Genomic DNA, 23,904 nt, shown 5'->3' with positions numbered 1-23,904 from the left:
CGCCCCTGGAGTCTTTCTGGAGTTTCGTCAAGTCGTACGGTGTTTTTAGGTCGAAAGAGATTTTATAGGCGAAGAGGCGGCGCAGGGGGGCACCTGGGGGCGCCACACCACAGGCCGGTGCGGGCCCAGGCCAGGCCGCGCCGCCTTATGGTGTGGTGGCCCTCTGGCCCCTCTCCGACTCTTCTTCGGTGTTCTGGATGCTTCCGGGAAAAATAGGAGGTTTGGTCTTCGTTTCGTCGAATTCCGAGAATATTGCCCGAACAGCCTTTCTCGGAACCAAAACAGCAGAAAACGAGAACCGGCACTGTGGCATCTTGTTAATAGGTTAGTTCCGGAAAATGCATGAAATCATCATAAAGTGCAAGCAAAACATGTAAGTATTGTCATAAAACAAGCATGGAACGACAGAAATTATGGATACGTCGGGGACGTATCAATTCCTCTTGCTGACACCAAAAAACCGAGAAGCTCTCCTGCAGGGACACCGAAAGAGCATTTTGTCAGGTTCAGCTTGAGGCTGAACTTGTCGAGATTGTCGAAATTTTCCTTGAGATCGTCGATCAAGGATGATCCTTGCTTTATTGTTATGACGACATCGTCGATGTACACTTGAACATTTTTGCCAATCTGCGTGGCAAGACATTTCTGCATCATCCGTTGATATGTTGCTCCCGCGTTTTTCAGCCCAAAAGGCATTGTTCTGTAACAAAACACGCCATAAGGGGTTATGAAAGCTGTTTTGACTTCATCCTATTCTTTTAGTCGGATCTGGTTGTAACCAGAATACGCGTCCAGGAAGGAAAGACGTTCGCATCCCGTTGTGGAGTCGATAATTTGATCGATCCTCGGGAGGGGAAAGTGATCCTTTGGATGCGCACATGCGAAGGACATTCGTGTTTTTCTTCGGGACCAGCAATGGGTTAGGTACCCATGTGGCTTCTGTGTGTAGCTCCTTGATAAATCCTACCTCTCTAAGTCGATTAATCTCAGATAGCATAGCTTTGCGGTTTGGCTCAGAGAAACGTCGCAAAGGTTGTCGAATTGGCCTAGCCATTGGATCCAAATTAAGAGGGTGCTCGGCAAGTTCCCTGGATACTCCTAGCTCATCCTTCAGAGACTACGAGTGTAATAGGATCCCCATCCGTTGACAAAAGGATCACCCTAAGATGATCATCTCATGGCTATTGGGAACGAATCAAATCAGATGGTTCTATTTCTCAACCTTTCTGACTTGCTCCTCCGGAACCAAGGTGTCAGCTGGACACCATGCAAATATTTCCCAGCGCTCACGAAGGAACTCGACGAGCGCGCTTTCCTATGCACTATCCATGTTTGTTGCGATAGCTGTCGTCTTCTTAGGATCTATTGGGTGAATATGTACTTCCTTCGAATTCTTGGTGGTGTCAAAGGTTTGCTCCTTCAGTGTCCTCCCTCCGTCAGGCAGCACATCGTAGTCAGTTGTTAGTCTTGACGCCATGTACTCTGCCTACATCCCGAAAGTTTCTGACAGCCGATGAAAATCCTTGTCGCACTTATCTGCGAGGGCAAAACTACCCTTTACTGTGATTGGGCCCTTGGGTTCAGGGAGCCTCCACAACAAGTATGTGTAATGCGGCAGCGCCATAAATCTGGCATAAGCGGGTCATCCTAGTAGAGCATGATACTGCGACGGGAAGTCCACAACTTCGAATTCCAGCTTCTCCCTTCTGTAATTCTCTCGGGTTCCAAACTGAACGTCGAGATTGATCTTTCCCAATGGATAACTTGGTTTCTCAGGAGTAATACCGTGGAAATGCATGTCAGTTGGTGTCAAGTTCGCCAATGATATGTTCATCTTCTGCAATGTATCTGCATACATAAGGTTCAAACTGCTACCGCCATCTATGAACACACGTGAAACGTCGAATCCTGCGATCACCACTGGTAGGATCAAAGCTGATTGCCCTGGTCGTGGGACTTTCTGCGGGTGGTCTGCTATGGTGAAACCAACGTCCTGCCCCGACCAATTTAGGTACTCAATCGTTGGTGGAGGCATTTTCTCTGCCATATAAACTTGTCGCGAAATCACTTTTTGAGTCCTATTTGAGGGTCTGCCCTTCTGAATCATCGAAACTGCCCCGTTGGTATCGATATAAGGACCGTTGGTTGGGGCTGCCGCCAATTGTAACTGATGTCGATTTTCATCTGTAATTGCGGGTGAAGGTGGGAGGTGGATCTCACTCCTTGGCCCATGGGGGTTTCTATTTTCTGCCTGTGCGTTGGCATGCCATGTGTACCTATGCAGTGCTAGAAAAGTTCGGCAATCCTTCTGCAGATGCCTCGACTACCTCTTCCCATTGTTATCGACAAAGAAGTGCATTTGGCATGGTCCGTTCAGGAGATCTTCGGGTGATACATATGGCCGTTGGAACCTTGGTTCATTATTTTACCTGCTGGGACGGGGACCGTCCCTGTAATCGCTACGCTGCTCACCACTCTTCTGATAGTCATCTCGATTATTACCTCCACTAGTTGCTCAGAAGCCAGCCGATATTTGGCCAGGATAATCATAATCTGAGAACTGGCGAAAAAACGTCGTCTATTTGGATTGTTTCGGTTGCGATCAACTTCAGCCGACCTATGTCGTTTGTTGTGAACAACATCTTCTTCATCTACCCAGCGATTCGCTATTTCCATGAGCGCTGCTATTGTTTTCAGATTAGTCCTTCCCAAATCCTCGACTAAGTCCTTCCTTCAGATTCCAACAACAAACGCATCTATTGCTCTTTCGTCAGATATGTTTTCTGCCGAATTTTTGATAATGTTCCACCTCTCGATGTACAACCTCATTGGCTCATCATACTTATGTCTGCAGGCCCTCAGCTGCTCTATTGACGCGGGTTTCTTGCATGTGGATAAGAAGTTTTTCACGAACATGTCCTCGAAAGTTTCCCAGCTATCGATTGACCCTGGTGGTAGCTTTTTTATCCATGACCTCGCTGCTCCACTTAGGTGAACCTGGATGCTTTGCATAGCAGTTGCTTTGGTTCTACCCGTCAGTTTTACTGTCTCCAGGTAGTCGACTAACCAGTCCTCAGGATCTTGCAAGCCATCGAACTTCTTATAGTTGTCGGGCAATTTAAACCCAGACGGGACCCGAGTTTTACGAACTCGTCGAGTAAAGCAAGGGAGTCCACACATGTCTTCCTCATCTACTTCTGGTGAATGCCGACGTTCTCTCCTTTCTTGCCGCGCTCTATCGACCCGCGCTTGCATCGCAGTATCTCTCGCACCACCCGTTCTTGGAGGGTCTTCTACTATCACAGTTGGTCGTGGACTATTTTTCCTCGGAGTACCTTCGGGAGGTGCACTTGTACTTGCAAACGCTATCCCCATGGCTCCAACTCCTGCCATAGCCATGTTGTACAATGCTTCTCTTGGATCTCCGGGAGGTGGCCTGGATGCCAGTATAAAGGCCTGAGTCGCCATGTATCCAGCTTCCGGTGTTTTGGGGATAATGTTCCCTCTTGTGTCTATTGATATAAAAGACATGTCGAGATTTTGGATCAGATGTTCCCTCTCGCCTGCAGGTATATGCTGCAGCTGAGATCTTCCCCTATTGCGAGCTTCTCTATGGTTATCTCCCGAAGTTCCTGATTGTCGACTCTGTTCGGCTCTCCGCCTACTTGACGCTGAAGATGCAGCTTTTCTCTGCTCGACTATCACCCTTTGTTTTTCCAATTCTCGGCCAGCACGCGTGAGTCTATATTGGTATGCTTGCAACTCCTCCGCCGTAGCCGTGGTGGTCATTGGATCTGTACTGTTCAAGGCTCTTGATGCTCTGTCCCAAGCTGCTTGCGAAAGTTGCACCCTCTGGCGCGGTGTAGGCCTGACATACTTGCTGCCTAAACTTGCGTAAGATCAGCGGGATCGATGTATGGATAGCCCAAATCATCGAAAGCCTCTGATGTTTCGTCCTCTTGACGACTTTGCTCACCAATCACGCAAACTTGATGGTATGTTGCCATTGTATGTGCATATTCGGGTTCGGTGACACCGTCGTAACGATCGGCGAAGACCTCCCAAATAGAAGTAGATTTGTCGATGAAGTTGAAGCTGTCGACGCTTTCCGAGTCGCTGTCCAGATCAGAATTCGTGAACGACCCAAAAGACATCCCGCCGAACAGATTGGCGAGATCTCCGCCGGCGGCGGGCTTGATGCTGCTTGTCGACGAAGTTTCGCCGTTGCTCGACTTGGTTGACGATGATGATCCCAAGTAACCAGGATCAACCGTTAACGGTCCCGAACGAATCGGTGCCGCTAAACGATGTGAACCTTCTCTCCCGACGCAAAGTAGAAGCTCCCAAACTTTATCTCCTTTGGTTCTTCCAAGTAGGCATATGCATCCAAACGGGCGGGAGGGAGAGGAACAAAATCAACGAGACCAGTTTTGATCTGTTTAATTACCTCCGTCCATCGCATTGCTTGCCACCGAAGATGTCGACGATGTTGAACGAGCCATCGAGATCAGCTCCTTGTCGCCTCTAATTCCCACAGACGGCGCCAATTGACAAGGTATCGACTTGTCAATGCCTACAAGTTGTAGACTAGGGTTTCGTGGAAAGTAGAGGGCAAGTAGATCTCAAGGGTTTCAGCCGGAAAAGTACTCGACTGCTAAAAAGCTAGGGTTATGTTGACAATGAATCGATACTCTCTGTCTCCCTCGATTCCCCCTTATATAGGAGGCGGAGCCTGATGCGTGCAATTAACACACGTCCGTTGGGAACCCCAAGAGGAAGGTGTGATGCAGACAGTAGCAAGTTTTCCCTCAGAAAGAAACCAAGGTTTATCGAACCAGGAGGAGCCAAGAAGCACGTTGAAGGTTGATGGCGGCGAAGTGTAGTGCGGCGCAACACCGGGATTCCGGCGCCAACGTGGAACCCGCACAACACAACCAAAGTACTTTGCCCCAACGAAACGGTGAGGTCGTCAATCTCACCGGCTTGCTGTAACAAAGGATTAACCGTATTTTGTGGAAGATGATTGTTTGCGTGAAAACAAGTAAAGAACAAGTATTGCAGTAGATTGTATGCGATGTAAAGAATAGGACCGGGGTCCACAGTTCACTAGAGGTGTCTCTCCCATAAGATAAAAGCATGTTGGGTGAACAAATTACAGTCGGGCAATTGACAAATAGAGAGGGCGTGACAATGCACATACATGATATGATAAATATAGTGAGATTTAATTGGGCATTACGACAAAGTACATAGACCGCTATCCAGCATGCATCTATGCCTAAAAAGTCCACCTTCGAGGTTATCATCCGAACCCCTTCCAGTATTAAGTTGCAAACAACGGACAATTGCATTAAGTATGGTGCGTAATGTAATCAATAACTACATCCTCGGACATAGCATCAATGTTTTATCCCTAGTGGCAACAGCACATCCACAACCTTAGAACTTTCTGTCACTGTCCCAGATTTAATGGAGGCATGAACCCACTATCGAGCATAAATACTCCCTCTTGGAGTTAAGAGGAAAAACTTGGCCAGAGCCTCTACTAATAACGGAGAGCATGCAAGATCATAAACAACACACAGGTAATAGATTGATAATCACCATAACATAGTATTCTCTATCCATCGGATCCCGACAAACACAACATATAGAATTACAGATAGATGATCTTGATCATGTTAGGCAGCTCACAAGATCCAACAATGAAGCACATAAGGAGAAGACGACCATCTAGCTACTGCTATGAACCCATAGTCCAGGGGTGAACTACTCACTCATCACTCCGGAGGCGATCATGGCGATGAAGAGTCCTCCGGGAGATGATTCCCCTCTCCGGCAGGGTGCCGGAGGCGATCTCCTGAATCCCCCGAGATGGGATTGGCGGCGGCGGCGTCTCAGTAAGGTTTTCCGTATCATGGCTCTCGGTCCTGGGGGTTTCGCGACGGAGGCTTTAAGTAGGCGGAAGGGCAGGTCAAAGGGCGTCACGAGGGGCCCACACCACAGGCCGGCGCGGCCAGGGCCTGGGCCGTGCCGCCCTGGTGTGTCGCCACCTTGTGGCCCCACTTCGACTCTCCCTCGGACTTCTGGAAGCTTCGTGGCAAAATAGGACCCTGGGCGTTGATTTCGTCCAATTCTGAGAATATTTCCTTTGTAGGATTTCTGAAACCAAAAACAGCAGAAAACAGCAATTGGCTCTTCGGCATCTTGTTAATAGGTTAGTACCGGAAAATGCATAAATACGACATATAATGTGTATAAAACATGTAGATATCATCAATAATGTGGCATGGAACATAAGAAATTATCGATACGTCGGAGACGTATCAGAGCCGAGGGTTTCGTGATGTACAAGTTACAAACAGCGGGAGACTCTTTGAGTTCGTCCCGTAATAGTTACAAGTCCTTATTCCTAATACAATCCGATCTTTCCAAACCGACACTTAATTGGGCTTCCGGGCTTCATATTCTTCGAGTCATGGGCCTTCAGTAAACCTCGGGTACCTTCTTCGGCAGGCCAATTGGGGATGCCTATGTCAACATGGTTTCTTTACATTTATTTACTCTAGCACAATATAGTGCCTCTTTATGTCTTCTAAAATGTAAAGGCATTATCACTATTATCCTTAGCACGCAGAGACACCACCGGTAGTGAAAGTTTTGAGATAATATGGAAAGTACCTCTATAACTACGTAAGAGCAATTTAAGTGTCTCTATTGGACCAAAATAGTGTCTCTACATGTCAATTCTCTTAGTGATAATTGTGTTCTTTGCTCCTCTAGTTCATATGAGGATTGGAGACATCTTTTTTTAACTGCATGTTCAGTACTCGGGTCTAGAATTATCTTCATATCCCTTGGAACACTGGCTCGGTAGCTGAAGTGTTGCTCCGTGCTAGGAATCCTTTCAAGGGTCCTTGTGTTGACTGCCAAAACCCACCGGCGGGCAGCGGCCTTGTCAACACTGTAGAGCCGGGAAGAGCCTAGAGCTGCGGCTGGCTGAGACCCCTCCGAGCAACGGCCCGCAATGCTCTTCTGGTCACACGCGGCGCTGCGAAGTGCAAGGGCGTGCCACCTGACCTATACCCGGTCGTGAAGGTGATGAGGATGCCTCGCTTAGTTTCCTCGCAGGGCATACATGTAAACGTTAAATACGAGCCTCGATCGGCTCTCGAGTTATCCCGTGAATCGGCTCAAAGAGCCGATCCACCCATGATCCGTACGGGGTGCACGGATACTTGGTGGTCCTGCTTGATCAAGATGAAGCCGATGAGATCTACGACGATTTAGGGTTTTCACCGCATAACCGGATCATCCTACTCTAGGTTGGGCCTTGCGGCCACGCACGGTGCTCGTAAGCCGATCCTAAACAAGGCCAAAAAACCAACATGAAGTTGATCCTAGGAACATCCCGTTTAGGACTTGCGAACGCCACCCTACGTGCCACTGGATCCTCCCCCTTTGTAAGGCCTAACTATTGCGTATATTAAACTAATCCTTGTAGAACAAGGAGCAATCGTAACGGATCAGATCTACTAAATAATGATCAAGCGGGTGCCGCCCCCACACCCGAGATAGGCGTGAGGGCGGCTAGATATGCAAGGGTTGCACTACGTAAGCATGCTTAAACGAAGAACAATGCTAACCCTAACACATCTAATGATAACTACGTTGCTCGCCATCAAAAACGCTTCGTACGAGCAACGCATGGAACAACGTGGCTTGTGCTGCCTAGATCGCAAGATGCGATCTAGGCAGCATGTCGCTTACCTGATAGAAACCCTCGAGACGAAGGAGTTGGCGATGCGCCGAGATTGGTTTGTTTTGGGGTTGAACGTGAGTTGTTGTTTATTCCATAAACCCTAGGTACATATTTATAGTCCAGGGGACTTTCTAATGTGGACGTGCACTAAACCGTGCACGAGATAAACTCTAACTTCTAAATCGATACATAATCTATTATACTAAGATACACGGGCTAACTAGCCCAACTTCTCCGTGCGAGGCCGCTTCATAGATCTTTCATATGTAATCTTCCAAGCCCATCTTGATCGCGGCCCACCTCCTAATCGCGGTCAAATCCCGGTGATAACACATGCCCCCCTGGTTTTGGAAATGGTATTTCCAAAATCATTATGCTTCCGTCGGGTCATGTCGTGGCGTAACCGTCGCAAGTATCCGTCACCATGATGACTTGCCTCCTCAACTTCTCCGCGTGATTTGGCAGTCTTTTCTCTTTCTTTCAAACATCACTTCCTCGGAAACCGCCGTGGCATTGAATTTTCACCATATCCCCTTTTATTTAACCGCTATGAACAGCTTCTCGCTTCGCATCCTCGCATTATCAGTCCAAAAGTCCTCCCCGCACCATCATGTCTTCTTCCTCCTCCTGCCCTATCGGACCTCTCCGACCGGGTCCTCCATGTCCCGCGAGCCGACGCCGGAGCACAACCCGGCGGCGGCCCATGCGGCCAACACCCGCCGCGCCATTGCGGCCGGGGAGGAGTCAGACCATGACTTCTCCATCTGGTCCGAGGACGACCAGCCCTTGACGGACGGGGAGAGCGGCCTCCGTTTCCTCGCCGACGGGGAACCGGAGGAGGAGAGCGATGACGATCGCTTCTCCTGGGACGACTTCACCTCCTCCGAGGGGGTGGTGGAGGAAGAAGAGGAGGAGGAGGATGACGACGACGACGACTCCCTCGAGGGCTACCCACCAGCGAAGCGCCTTCGCATGTGGTGGAACGATGACAAGCAGCGACGACGAAGACGGGGACGAAGCCCCCGTGGAGGGCTACGGGAGTAGCGACGAGGAGCCCATCGGCAGCAGTGCCGATGAGAGCTCTGATGGCGGCGAGGGCAGTGACGGCCCGTAGATAGGACCCCTAGCATAGGGTCAGTAGTAGCAGATTGGTCAATAGACCCTTCTTTTGTTCTTCCCTCCTTGAGCAATCGGCTCCCCATTGTAAGAAATCCTCATATTAATGAAGAATCCCCTTAGCTTGATTTCGCCGATTTCTCTCATGCTGAATTTGTCGACTGTTGGCCTAATCCATGCTCGTGGATCGATGGTACCGCATCGCTTCATGATAAACTGCGAGACGAGCCAATTTAACCATCCCTCCAAGCTAGCTGGCTTCTGCCGATGAGGATGACACAGCCGATCCTGGCAGGCTGGCGACTTGATCTTTGAGCAAGCGACTTTAAAAGAACCCTGGAACCGTCTTGGATGCTCAAACTGATGACTCTGTAACAGAACACCGCTCTCCAAACCAGTTGTGTCGCAGGGCTAGCCGATCCCAATTAAATCGGCTCCCTAGGGCAATAACCTTTAGGGCGAGCTGCCCCCCGAGCCTTAGTGAAGGCGAACCAGACACATGTGCCGACATTAGCCTTAACTCATGACGTAGCCCCAAGCAGAGAACCTTCAAGGTGAACTGCCCCCCGAGTTTCTTCAGTTCTTGCCGGCCAGATCGGCTCCTTTCCCTTGGTGGCATTGTTCTTGAAGAGAGGATCCAAGCCCTTAGATTACTCCATTGCGGAGCTCTTCCATTAGTGCTCCATTGACCCTCTGATCGTAACAGCTTACTCCTCTTGAGTCGATGGTCATTCATCGGCTTTCACATCCTTAAGTCGATGCCTCGCCGCATCGGCTATGTTCGAAAATTTTCGAATTTTCACTTTTTGTTTTTACGGCCGACCCGTGCATCGGCCCCCATATTCCAATACCCATCAACGAAGATGAGAGGCTTCCGTTGCATATCCTCGTATTTTATCTACTCGGGTGCCCCCCGAGCCGATTCTGTCAAGAGAATTGATGGTATCGGCTCGTGTCGGATAACATGTTGAACCCAGTGCGGAATGGTGGGTGAGGATAATTTTGGCCGATTGCTGGAATCGGCCTCCACGCTGCTTGCTCGTTGAAGGTTTTGTAAGTTCCCTTCATAAGTTTTTTGGGGCCGATCACAAGGATCAGCCTCTCCTGGTTTGCTCATTGGTTTGATCTTGCTACTTGGTCGGCTGGATAAAACCAACCCAACCTCTCGACTTGATGCGCTTGTCTGTCGTCCACCTTGAGTGCTCCGTAGAGTCGTGGAGCGCTACGCTCTGTCGGCAAGACGAGTACCATGTTTGTGCCAGCCGATGTCTCATCATCGGCTTTCCTCCGTTTAGGGCGCCACTCCATTTTCCGTGGACGACCCTCTTCATCCAGGGTTCGCTGAATCTTTGCAGCCAGATCAGGCCGTGCCTTCCTTAGCGTATGCAGGTACAACCTCTCGGCTTCCTCTAGGCCGCGCAATCGCTGAACCCTGCGCTTTTGGGAACGGCTGAGTCCGTCAGGGCACCACCTTGGCCGGTGGTACCTATCTTCTTCCACTTCTCCCTCGTCTTCTCGAATCCTCAAGATCTGCCCAACGAGGTGACTCGACGCGTTTGCTTTGTGGCGGGAGAGGCCCTAGGCGCTCGAACACGGACACGTTGGCTGCCTCCTTCTTTTCTCGATTGCATTCTCGGGCAATTGCCGATTGTGGGCAATCGGCTCATTCCCGAATCCCAGCAAGAAGTACCGAAGAAGGGGCAGTCCCAATGCCCGGCGTTGTCATCTTGCTCCCTTGATGCTTCCGTGGCACGCCGCTCGTGCTCCTCCTCATCGCGATCCTCGCCGACGATATCTTCTCGGCTTCTCTAGCCGGACGATCTCCTCTATCATCGTAATTGGACCGTCGGCGTTGGTCATACCGACTCACATATTTGTTGAGGAGGTGATCGCAGAGGGGTCGCCGATATCTTATATTCTTCACCTCTCCCTCTCGTAACATAGCGCTTGCCATCATGACGGAGCCGATCGCGTGGAGCGGCCTCCTCCGTATCCTTGCTATGAGAGCAGCTGCCCTCATCTCCATCTTTGCCGTAGTGGTTTCCGTGTCCTACCATGTTGATGCCGAACGAGGGACCTGGTCGGCAACCTTCGTGGTAGGTGATTTCCACCATATTAACGGCGGGGAAGGGTTGGGTGTCGACCTTCATGGCGTACCGGTTGAAAATTAGCCGCCCCTTCTCTATCGCCGCTTGATGTGCCGACGCCACACCCGGCAACGTTGGTGGTATGGGAAAGCGAGTTGTGGAACTTGCAGCACGGCTTTCCGTTTAGCTCCTTCGCCGTGGGGAACTTGAGACCTTCAGAATCGTCAACTGTTTCTCCTTGAGCAGGAGGTCGAAGATTTGTTCAGTCTTGGTTACGTCAAAATCAAATCCCCTGGGCGGCCCTGGTGGCTTTACCCATTTGCAGGCCACAGGGGTTCCCCCCTGAATCCACTCAGCCACTGCTATCTCTTGGCCTCCCGCAGGCACTTCATCTTCCTCTGTATCGACCATAACCATCGCACGCTTGAACTTGTCTTGGTACAGTGTCGGGGTGGCGCCGTTCATATGCCGATAGTTTCTGAACCATGTGCGCCGCCGAGGGATAATCTCGCTTGGGAGGCCATGTCCTTGAGCTGTGTTGCGAGGCCTGCTACCGCCAACTCGATCGCTTCCTTTTCGCTATACGAACCGAATAACATCGGTTCCTAAGATTTCTGAAGCGCTCGGATGTACTCGTCACCGTTTCCCCGCGCTTCCGACGTAGTTGTGCTAGATCGGCAATGCCGTACTCTGAAGCTTCTGAATGGTATTGCATATGGAACTCGTTCTTCCAATTGCTTCCAAGTTTGGATGGAGTTTGCCGGCAAGGAGGTGTACCATCCAAAAGCCGATCCCGTGAGGGACCGTGAAAAGAGCCTCACGCGTAGCTGATCCGACACCGAAGCCGGTCCTAGTTGAGCCAAATATCGGCCGATGTGCTCGATGGAGCCGGAGCCATCTCGATCCACCGAATTTGGAGAAGTCGTGGAGCCGATATTTAGGTGGCAGCGGGATCATCTCGTAATCGTCGGGGTACGGCTTGGAATAGCCGATCGCCTCTTCTTTTCGGCATCATGCCGAACTGGTCTCTCGCGATGGTACCGATCCGATCCGCCGTGCCGGCCGTAGGAGTTGCACTCGAAGGTTCGCCGGGGTGGCGTACTTGGCCTCGCCATGTTTGCTTCTCCAGCTCTCGAGCCATCCGGCAGGAGCCGGGCTCGGGAGTTTCGTCGGCGTGGCGTATTTAGTTAGCCACGTCCGCTCCGTCGCCGACTTTCCTCCCCGTCTTCGCCGGAGTCCCCGATGTTGTGGCCTGGTTTGTGAGTGCCCGAGTCACCACAATCCGGCACATACATGCATGCGTATCCATGAGGGATCTCCTTAGGCGCCTCCATTAAGAACTCGGTAGTCACTAGGGTCGCCACCAATCCCGTAGACGAGGAATGCCGGTGTAGTCGGCACTTCAGCAGGTGCCGCCAACGCATATGGCAGCGGTGGACGGGACTGGAATGGCAACTCTCCTTGATGAGTCCCGAGAGCTGGTCCTGACGGCGAGTACTGGTGGCTCATGATCTCTTGGATCACGCGCAGAGCGACACGCTCCAACACGTTGACCAAGTTCTCGCAGTGGCGATGTAGTGAGTGAGCCACCGTGTAGTTGATCTCCCCGCCGTCGGACCCCTGGTGCGTTCCTCCGACGGGGTAGAGAGGTCTATCCCATCGAGCGCACCTTGCGGTGAGAACCCCTTCCATCTGATGCCACCGGAACGGGTTCTCTGAAAAGAGCCGATGAGGTCGGCTTCGAGGGTAGCCTTGATCTCGTTGTATTGCTTCTTGAGGTCGTCATGCGCATCCCCGTAGGTGACCGGCGTGCCGTCCGCCATCTCGGATGTAGATGGCGATGTGGTTGATGTAGAGATTGTCCCACCGGGCGTGCCGTAATGTGTTGACCGCCAAAACCCACCGGCGGGCAGCGGCCTTGTCAACACCGTAGAGCCGGGAAGAGCCTAGAGCTGCGGCCGGCTGAGACCCCTCCGAGCAACGGCCCGCAATGCTCTTCCGGTCACACGCGGCGTTGCGAAGTGCAAGGGCGTGCCACCTGACCTATACCCGGTCGTGAAGGTGATGAGGATGCCTCGCTTAGTTTCCCGCAGGGCATACATGTAAACGTTAAATACGAGCCTCGATCGGCTCTCGGGTTATCCCGTGAATCGGCTCAAAGAGCCGATCCACCCATGATCCGTACGGGTGCACGGATACTTGGTGGTCCCGCTTGATCAAGATGAAGCTGATGAGATCTACGACGATTTAGGGTTTTCACCGCATAATCGGATCATCCTACTCTAGGTTGGGCCTTGCGGCCACGCACGGTGCTCGTAAGCCGATCCTAAACAAGGCCAAAAACCAACATGAAGTTGATCCTAGGAACATCCCGTTTAGGACTTGCGAACGCCACCCTACGTGCCACCGGATCCTCCCCCTTTGTAAGGCCTAACTATTGCAGATATTAAACTAATCCTTGTAGAACAAGGAGCAATCGTAACGGATCAGATCTACTAAATAATGATCAAGCGGTGCCGCCCCCACACCCGAGATAGGCGTGAGGGCGGCTAGATATGCAAGGGTTGCACTACGTAAGCATGCTTAAACGAAGAACAATGCTAACCCTAACACATCTAATGATAACTACGTTGCTCGCCATCAAAAACGCTTCAAGTACGAGCAACGCATGGAACAACGTGCTTAGTGCCGCCTAGATCGCAAGATGCGATCTAGGCAGCATGTCGCTACCCGATAGAAACCCTCGAGACGAAGGAGTTGGCGATGCGCCGAGATTGGTTTGTTTTGGGGTTGAACGTGAGTTGTTGTTTATTCCATAAACCCTAGGTACATATTTATAGTCCAGGGACTTTCTAATGTGGACGTGCACTAAACCGTGCACGAGATAAACTCTAACTTCTAAATCGATACATAATCTATTATACTAAGATACACGGGCTAACTAGCCCAACTTCTCCGTGCGAGGCCGCTTCATAGATCTTTCATATGTAATCTTCCAAGCCCATCTTGATCGCGGCCCACCTCCTAATCGCGGTCAAATCCCGGTGATAACACCTTGTTTCTCAGAAATTGTCATCATAGCTTGCTGGTGTATTTGGATGCCGTATAATGGTTGGATCTTCAAAAATATTAGGCCAACTTTCAGAGGATGGAGATCATCTTCTGTTCAAGAAGGCACCTTGCTTATGCATAGGGTAAAGAAGGATATTGTACCACTCCTCTCATCATGGATTGATACATGCCATAATCCATCTTTCTTTTCCTCTTTTGTATTTATCTTTGTAAATATTTTATTATTTTTATAATAAAGTTGGGGCTGTGGAGATTCAAAAAAAAACTCCATGAACACACATACTCCTCAAATGATACCATACCCCCTGGTTTTCCCCAAGGTATCACTATAGGGTTTGCAAGTTCAACAATACAACATGTTGTACACTATGCAGATAAGTGCCAACTCATATATATGATGGGGCAATAAAAGTTAAGTATATAGATCATTTCATTTAGGCCCTAATAATAAGCATTAAGAGTAGCATCAATGCATAAACATCTATATTAGAACATCCATAAGACAAACATCGCAAATCTTTAGTGGATACACCTTATTACATGATCAATCTCACTCAATTCCCATCCACCTTACATGCCTACAAAGAACTACTCACACATGGTGATGGAGATGGATCACATGGTTGATGAAGATGGGCTTGGAAATGATGGTGATGAAGGGGGTGTCGAAATCTCCCTCCTCGATCCGGAGACAAAGATAGATCTAATCCCAGAAATAAAGATCGTGGTGGTGGCGCTCTAGTTTGCGAAAGACTATGTGCCTCTGAGACGAAGGGTTTTCAGGGTATTTAAAGACGTCTGCGTGAAGGAGAGGGCGAGACGAGGCTCAAGGCTCAAGATGGCCCACGTGTCATGCAGGGGTATCAGTCCGCGCCACGTGGCCTTCCCGGCGCCTTGTTAGCCTCTCCACTTCTTTGGCCCGATGGGCTTATTTTCCATAAAAATTTCATGTGTATTTTTTAAGAATTTATTCCCTCTGTTTAATGCGTGAAATAGACAGAGAGGTATTGTTGCTAAGAAAACATTAATTCCAACAGTTTTTATCCAAGTTCGGTGAGAATTCGGACAAAATCATTGAGCAAAGTAGATGTATCAAATAGGTTGACGAAGATGGTGGTGGAGGCAACTTCTGGATTGTGTGCAATGGTATGCACTGATGTTCTGTTGGACTGATTTGTGCTACTGGCTTACCGGTGAGTGGGTTCGGGTGCAATAATATAACTAAACAAGGCTACGTGCAATATTATATTTTGATGTCAGAGGCCGGGTGTTTAACCACCTTTTCAAAAAAAAAACTATGAAACCAATGGCACCAAAATAATGGGAACCTTTATATAATGTATATATTTACACATATGTGACAAATAGGCTGTCTTTCTCTCTCGGATCCATATGCTCTCTTTCTTTAAAATGTGTTTTAAACCTATTTTGAAATAGCAAAAATATCCAAACAAAAAATGCCACCCATACATCTCTACAACCTGCATGCGCATAAAGTCGTATTATGAAAACCTCATTATCTTTGCATGTGTAAGAAGATAAAATTCAGTGCTAAAATAAAACTTCTTCACGACATACAAAATGTACTATGTTTTTTCGCAATTTTTCGTGTGCTCAAAGAACATCGAGATGTCGAAAACTTTTTTCTTGAAATTCTTTAACATTTCGAAATGTATTTTTTTGTAAAGGTAGCATGTGAACCAGCGACCGAGAGCAAAGCGAGTTCCCCGCAAAAAAAAATCGCCGCCGGTGACATTTCCTACAATAATCCTACACCTACGGACGGTTTGGCTTACAAAAATTTGCTAATCCAGTCCCACAATCTGGCTTGCCTACGTGGCCGCAGCCGTTCGGTTTTGAAGAACTCTTTCTCTCTCGCCTCACCGTCACCGAGAGGAGCGCGTGTTGCTCCTAGGATCGTGGCTCCTTTTCTCCTGCAACCTCGGAGAAGGAGACGGTAGCTTGTGACATGCGAGTCGAGAGAATAGGGAGCAGAGTGGAGCGAGGATTCGGGCGGCAAACTAGGCGAGCAAAAGAAACAACAAGATACGATCCCACCCATCATCTCTCTCCCATTCGGCTTCCTTCCCTCTCTCTCGCTGTAGATCTCTTGCTCCCGAGTCTCCCGGGCCTGGCGCCACTCGGCACTCGCCACTCGCTCGCACACTCTTCTCGGCTCCCTCGCACCGCACCTATATATACCCCGCTCATCGCGCCTCTGATCCCACACACAGCCGCAGGTTTCTTGATCCGGTAGCTAGGCTGCACGGACCGTGCTGCGCCCCCGCCGCGCGCGTTTGCCTACCTCCTTGCCGCACCGCCACCTGCAGCCAACACGCGCCTCCTCGATCGATCTCCTGCTTTCTTGCATCCTCCTCGCCGGTCGATCGTTTCGCCGCAGTCGTGGCCGGCCGTGTTCTCTTCCGGCTCCGGCCGGTCATGAGTTCGTGATGCCAAGAACCACGCGCGTCGGCGCCCATTTCTTCGTTCCCTCTCGCGCTCCGTGAGGCGCCGAGGCGCCCGCGCGCCGGCGTGGAGAACCAAGCGCGTGACCAAAGACTCGACCTCATGTTCGGTTGATTTGGCGCGCCAGCGCAACGGCGGAGAGATGGTGCAGGACCACGCCAACAACCACCACCACCTGCAGCAGCAGCTGGCCAAGTACGGCGGCGCTGGCGGCAACGGCAACAGCATCGCCGGCCCCGGCCCCGGCGTTTCGGCCACAGGCGTGGCGCGGGCGTCGAGGAAGAACAAGCCCAAGAAGATCCCGCAGCGCGGCCTCGGCGTGGCGCAGCTCGAGAAGCTCCGCATCGAGGAGCAGAAGAAGATGGGAGGGTCAGGGACAGCCACGGCCACGCCATCGTCTCACGCGCTCAACGGCGGTGGCCTCTGCCAGCTCCCCACGCTTCACCATCTTCCGCCACCGGCGCCACCACTGAGCGCTCTGTCGAGACCCGCCACCGACGGCGGCGCGCACTGCGGCTTCCGGCCGGTGCTCTGGAGCCCGGTGGATCCCATGAAGCAACCGTACAAGAGAAGCCTGTGCCCTCAGCCTCCACTCCCAATGGTACGACGTGTTCGTCATGCCCTCTACATGCCAGCGTGCACGGCATATGCATGCGTTCCATGAGTTCTCAGCTAAAACTATGCAAATCTTTCACTCTTCAGGTGACCACGGGCCTGTCTCTGACGGCGCCGTCGAGCCACCCTACGGAGCCCCCTTCAAACCAAATGTACAGAAGCAGCACGAGCAGCATGGCGGCGCTGGCGCCGACCGAGGAGGAGATCAGGGTATGTCTCACACCGCCTCCTCCCAATTCTGCTTCTGATGGATGGTCGCTAAGTGTGGATTTGGGTAGAGTGTAGGAGACGGCCGGCGTGGATAGGTCCTGGCCCTTCATGTTCGAGGGGATGGCTGCCTTCAGGTCGACGAGCAAAGCCCTTCCTCCTCCTCCTCCGGTGCCCACTTTCGCCATCAGGACGGCCAGCGATTCTGGGTTGGCCGATGCTAGTCCTGACCTGAGTAGATACGAGTTCAGAGCAACTAATTACTTCAGGTACATTTGCAATTGTTGCTTCACTCGTTTCCACTGATCAGAGTCTAAATTCTGAATCAAGCAAAGCTTACTCCTAAACTGTTTCTTGGCTCTGTTTGCTCTCTATTTTCTGGTCAAATTATTCCGCTGCATCATTATTTTCAGAATATCTTTTTTTTAACAAGCTATTTTCAGAAGATTGGTACCTGTTCTTCTGTCTAGTGATTACTACTTGGTGTAGGTCGTAGGAAAGATGGTGGAAAACATGTCACGTTCATCACTATCCTTTTCCCCAGCATCAAAATTATTTACAGTTTCATTTTCCTTTTGAAAATTCACTACACATGTTTCCACTGCTTTTCTTCAGCATTAGTTATGTCTGACACAACAACACGGAACAGAGAAAAGCTAACAAGAAACAAATGCATAACCTGCTTACCATATTTGCCCTGAAGAAGCATTTTAGCTAAACTTGTATGATACTTTTCATAATATAATTCTGATTTTTTACCTTCATCTCTCTCTGCCTTTCAACAGTGGAAGTGCGTACCCGAATTGTTCAGACTGGACATCAGAGTTGGCTCACCGTAAGGATGCCGGCCATGGCAGAGACGCTGCCTTGCTCACCTTGAGCTCGCGGCCTCCACACCTCATCAAGCAGCCTCACGTGGCGCCATCAATGCACAGCCCGGAGTACAGAGACTTCAGTGCCAGCGCCATGCCATCCCAGGCAAGTCAAAATGCCATGCTCTACCATATCTTGTGAACCCAGTAAAATGTCTGAACTTTGGGTGTGAAAATGTGGCAGTGGCCTAACTGACGAAAAGTTTGATCAGCAGGCAGCATCGTCGTCGTCGCAGCCATTCTACACCTTCCTCCCGGTCGGTCCGGTTCGTGGCGAGAGAGCCCAAAGCGAGTGCAAGACCGACATGCCAGAAGGCAGTGTCGACTTGGAGCTGAAGCTATGGCAGGGCTGAATGATCACCACAACACACCCCCTGTTGTTGCTTTCTGATGAACCATGGGACCAAAACTCTAGTGAACAATGGCCAGCTGTGAGAGAAAAATGTTGAGACATGTGTTTAGTAAAGATCAGATGTAAAACAAGAGCTGCTTTTTAGGAGATGTTTTCACTGCCAATAAACCTTCTGGTGATACTTAACCACTCTGTTCATTTCTGGCCAAGTGGAGGCAAGCAGTATGCCTGACGGAAGCAAGAGAGCATATAAATTGGTCCAGGTAAGCTAGTGCTAAATGTAGTAGAAACTCAACAGAAAAGTGTCAGATGGGTAGATGATGCACCGGCAGTAGTTTCAGCAAGGAAAGGAGGGCATGTGCAAGTAGGGGCAGCACAGCTAGCCTGTGGGGTCTCTTATGTGCAGATCTAGCAACTGGCACGATGAAATGTTTTCAGACACACATAACAAAGGGTTGTCCCCAAAAAAAATGCCAAGGTGCCTCATGTAACAAATGTGACACTGCAACTGGTTAAACTTGGTAAGAAGCTCAACTATGATGCAACTTTTATTTGACCATAACTATGATGCAAAGTTGCAAGAGCAACAAAGGGATAAATATGTTAATCTCAGCTCATTTCCAGCATGTAGCTCTCAATATCCACCATATTATGTTCATCTCTCCTGGACTGAATACCAGCGCTGAAAAAAAAAAACAGCACACAGAAATGCTACACCACGACGGAAGATAGATACAGGGATACACAATCCACACCGTGGTTACACAGACATAAACATCTCAAAGTATTTGACACATAAATTACAACGAGTCAAAAATTACAAGAGGATCAAACTGAAACCGGAGGCCAGAAGCATGAGCCTATGACCACCCGAATTGGTAGTCGAGGATGTACACAACAACGAGCGACAGAGGGTACAGCATGAATGCCACTATGCAGGTCCAGAGTGAGAAATTGGTCCGGAAGCTTGTGAAGAGGCCCATGATGACACAGACGAGCAGAATGACGAGCACTTCCGATGAGAAGTCCCATGTCAGGTCCCTGAAGTAGATGAGTGCCAAGAAAACACCCAAGCACAGAGTGTTGTTCATGGTCGCACCGCCATATATCTGCAAACAAATATTTTGTTGTTAAGTTTATGGAAGTTGGTTTAGTCCAGAACAGAGATACTGACGGTTTTAGAAGCTAAGAAGTTTCAGTGTCCTGCAGTGATGTACCTCAGAGAAAGTGAGGGAGCAGGTCCTTTGCTTCTTCCTGCTGGCGAAGATTATGGCAGAGACAGCCTCACTGGAGTTGGTTGCCAGTGGGAGGGCAATGAACGAGATAAAGAAGGAGGGAATGTGTGTGGCGTTAGAGAAGTTGTGGACAGCGTCGACGAGTGGGTCAGCAAATGCGGCACAAATGGCACTGCCCAGAAGCAGGAAACCCACGGCTTTCGCGATGTACCAGCCAGGGTTCTCTACACTCTCCACTGCCTCGTCAGATCTGTCAACCAACTGGTCATGCTCCTCCCTTGTTCTCTGCAGAATACAGACAATTTGATAAGTGTCCATGTTTCCCAAGTGTAAGTTGTATCCCTTATTTTCTGAAAAGTATTGTTCTGTCCTGTTTCTGTTCACAAGGATCGAGTCTAAGAACTTACCGCGTGGTAGTCACTGACAAACTTATTGGAGTAGGCACCACTAGCTGGCACCTTGTTCTTGGCTTCGTTAAGCCATATTTTCATTCCCTGGATAAACTCAGACTCCTCCACGGTGTCATTGCCTGAAGTGTCAAAGTCGTCCATGATCTTGTCGACTGCATCATGCTTGTCAAAGTCAATCTCCTCAAAGTTGATCCCAACAATAAGTGCATGGAGCTCCGCTCGTGACAGGTTACGGCTCCCATCCATGTCAATCTTGTAGAATAACCTGCATGTAAGAATAGACAAGGTTCATGCCATGCCCATGAATGTTGTGTTATTTGCATATCGTGACCAATAGAATGATTTAAGAACCGCACTTTCTTATGACATTCTCATTGGGTGTGCCATCATCGTTAAGCAGCCGGCCAAGTGCTTGCATTTGGGCATGCTTTAAGATCCCAGAGATCACATGCTTGTGCTTTGCATATGCGAGCTTCCTTCTCTGAATCCAAGGCTGGAAAACCTGATGCAAAACATGAAATCTAGCACTGTCAAAATTTATTCTTGTGGCACAGATTTTTCATTATTCTGTGAATGTTTACCTGATACAAGCAGTAGCCGAGTACAAGTGCGAACGATGTAATTAGTGCCAGCAAGATGGCTAGGCGCTCCCAGCGCTCGCTCTTCAACATTTTTGGGAACTGAGCAATGACAAAAGGAAGAACAGATATTGCCATAATTCGTGCAGCGTAGCTGGTTTGCACATCAGTTGTAATGCCAGTGCCTGTAAAAGGGTGCAATCATATCAAACATTGTTTAAAAAATCAATAGTTGACCTGTTGGTTTTTTGCTTTTCGAGATGAAAACTTGAGTGTTCGACTGCAGAATTTCCAAATAACTAATTATCAGAAATTCTACTGAATAAGATAGCAACATCATAGGTACATGACAACAACTTACCAGTCAAACTGAAGCCTTTGGTGTTAGTTGAATCAATAGCAAGACCATCTGGCCCAATATCACACTTGCCAACAATAACACAAGTTCCCCAAAGCAGGGTAACAAGAAAGACAGTTGAACCAGCAAGGAGACCCATGCCGATGAGGACCTGACTTTGTGCGGTCTCTTTGGTCCCCGACAGACCAGATACTGTTAATATGACAAACAAGCAGACCAGAATTAGATGTGAACATGTACATGAACACAATTTGCAGAGTCAAATATTCATAGAGCAGCAACAACAACATCAGCCTTTTTCCCAAACAAATATTCATAGAGCAATGAAATTAAAAAGCTTCATGAACTCTGCTGTAAGCAGAGTATGAGAGACAATAAACAATGTTTGCATCACATAAGAAATGTTTTATACCAGGGAACCTTATTTTTGAGGTAATTATTACATAAACTTAACTACATATTTCACCAGGGAACCTTGGCTTTAATCTTTGGAGATATCAGATCCTTTGTGATGCACCCAAGTAACCAAGGTATTAATGTCAGTAACCAAGACATTTACATGAGAACTAAGGTAATGCATCATGAACCCAGTAGTAAGTACCCGTTGCTAATTTCAGATAATATCATTTGTAGCTATCTCAAGAGAAAACAGTGCACCAAGAAGCCCAACTACAACTACAAACTAGAAATCTCAATCAGGATGTACATGGACAAGAAGTGGGAAATTAGAGATTCATAACACGCAAAAAAAGAACTGTGACTTAAAACTCGCAAACAAACAAAAAAGTGCTGCGAAAAATCATACACGCTCATCAGGCAGATGGGTAACGTAATAATATACCCATCTATATTATGAATAATAATAATGTGTTTATCATTACTACTACAATGTATGTACAAAGCTTGATCAATCTAGCTTTATCATTTATCTAGATGGTATATTTGGCGTACACAGTCCGACAATATTATGAAACAAATAACTGCAAAATGTTCGATGTTTAACTGACCAAGTAGTATAACACATTATGCATGTGTTTTAGTGATGATATATTGATATTCACCCACCACCAATCATAAATTAATCAACCAACTGACGATTCAGTCCCCTTTTTCTACAATACTTGAAATATTGTTCTCGAAGAAACATATACAAAAACACGATCGTTCAAGAAAACCAACAAAATAGACGAAGAAACAGGCCCAACCCAGCAGGCATCAGCGCATAAAGAGGTCAATTATGCAAAGATAACACGAAAAGAAAGTAGAACTGAAAAAAGGGGAAATGTCAAAAGGCCAGCAACCACAAGCACTGGTGGAACTTAAGTACACAGATCCCAAAGAAATCGGGGCATAATTTGCAAACGCGGGGGTCTGTGGTTGGTTGGGGCCTTGGGTGATTAAGGTAGGTTTGTTCATACTCCAAATAGGCTTGGACCGGCTTATACCCAAGTTTAAGCCACGCATGTACTGAAGAAAAGAGCAAGCTGATGAGATCAGCAAGAGAAACTAAGCTAATGCACAAGCACAAGGTCTACCAAACGGGTCCTACAGCTTATGCTCTGATCCAGTCACAGATCAAACCAGAGGGGTTCAGATCTGAAACAAAACAAGAACCGAAAAGTGCGAACATGATCGCTCTTTACTCTCTCTCCATTTTGTTTTAACAGGCATTATTTACTTTACTCCTGGGTAAGAAGATGCCGCTTCTATTTCGAAAAGCAGCTCGGTAGTATTTGCGTAATGAGCAGATCATTCTCTCCGCAAGAGAGAAGCAATTTCTTTTTTGCGGAACATGAAAGAATTGCTTTTTGAGGTAGTAGCACTATTCTTGGACCATGTGTGGTGTGCAGGTAAGGTAATCGGAGGATTTCAGCAAGGAAGCTACTAAGCGGAGACGTACCGAGCACGAGCAGCGCGTCGGGGAGAGCGCCGAGGATGGGGAGCAGGAGGCCGCCGACGAGGCCGGGGCCCATGACCTCGAGCAGCAGCTCGCTGCCCTCCGAGAGGTACGTGGCGGCCTTGAACATGAGGAAGCCGTAGGTGAGCACCAGGAACAGGTTCCCGAGCACGGTGGTGGTGCAGGGGAGGAAGCCGTACGACTGCTCGCACTTCTCCTCCTCGGCGGCGGCCGGCGACGAGGAGTTGAGGCGGATCACGGCCGAGGACAAGGGGGATGCGAGGATGGATTTGGACGGGGTGGCGGGCGTGCCGTCGGAGATGAGGCGGCCGTAGGCGGCGACGGCGAGGAGGGAGATGATGAGCGGGACGAGCGGGAAGGGGCGGCGCTGCCGGCGCGTCGCCATTGCGGCAGGCAGGGCAGAGGTGGGAGGTGTTTTCGTGCGGTAGTGGTGGGAAGCGCGGGTGCGCGTAGCCTTATATGCTGCGATCTGGGAGATATTTCTCAATTATATTTTCTTTCCTTTTGGAAAGTTGTGTTTAATTTTTTCCTTTTGGGGATCCATGGCGGGAAGAGAAGAAGCTGCTCGGGGCGGGAAGAGGCGGATCCTTCCAAGAATCCAACACCGTGATATGGTAAACTAAACAAGCTTAAAAAGCTAGTAGATATTCTTTCCTTAGTTGCGGCGTGCATTGTGCTATAGTTACTTTCCTTTCTACACTTACCTTGCAACGTTGCAACCTAAACACAAGAATTCCATTACACACAAGTGAGGTGTTGAATCACAACATCTTTGGTATTTCCATGTACATCTTCGGTACTTCTTGCAAAAGATGGTAATGTTATATTCTCATTTGGAATTCAAATGAGGGTGATG

The 23,904-nt window shown here is 49.1% G+C and overlaps 2 protein-coding genes across 2 annotated transcripts; one reads left to right on the top strand and one right to left on the bottom strand.

Moving 5' to 3' along the window:
* Window positions 1-16,645: 16,645 nt before the first annotated feature.
* Window positions 16,646-18,550, top strand: LOC124660287. The gene is made up of 5 exons (XM_047198097.1): window positions 16,646-17,104; window positions 17,206-17,328; window positions 17,404-17,594; window positions 18,111-18,315; window positions 18,410-18,550. The coding sequence occupies exons 1-5, from the start codon at window positions 16,646-16,648 to the stop codon at window positions 18,548-18,550; spliced, it is 1,119 nt and encodes a 372-aa protein (XP_047054053.1).
* Window positions 18,551-19,254: 704 nt separating this feature from the next.
* Window positions 19,255-23,434, bottom strand: LOC124667996 (sodium/calcium exchanger NCL1-like). The gene is made up of 7 exons (XM_047205207.1): window positions 23,031-23,434; window positions 21,134-21,322; window positions 20,776-20,957; window positions 20,551-20,696; window positions 20,192-20,459; window positions 19,767-20,069; window positions 19,255-19,658 (listed from the first exon to the last, which is right to left on the bottom strand). Exons 1-7 carry the CDS (start codon window positions 23,431-23,433, stop codon window positions 19,410-19,412), a joined length of 1,740 nt encoding a protein of 579 aa, XP_047061163.1. The 5' UTR covers window position 23,434; the 3' UTR covers window positions 19,255-19,409.
* Between the last annotated feature and the right edge of the window lie 470 nt (window positions 23,435-23,904).

Source organism: Lolium rigidum, chromosome 6, assembly GCF_022539505.1.
Source record: "Lolium rigidum isolate FL_2022 chromosome 6, APGP_CSIRO_Lrig_0.1, whole genome shotgun sequence".
Classification (NCBI taxonomy): Eukaryota; Viridiplantae; Streptophyta; class Magnoliopsida; order Poales; family Poaceae; genus Lolium; species Lolium rigidum.
This window is presented reverse-complemented; position numbering and strand designations above follow the sequence as displayed.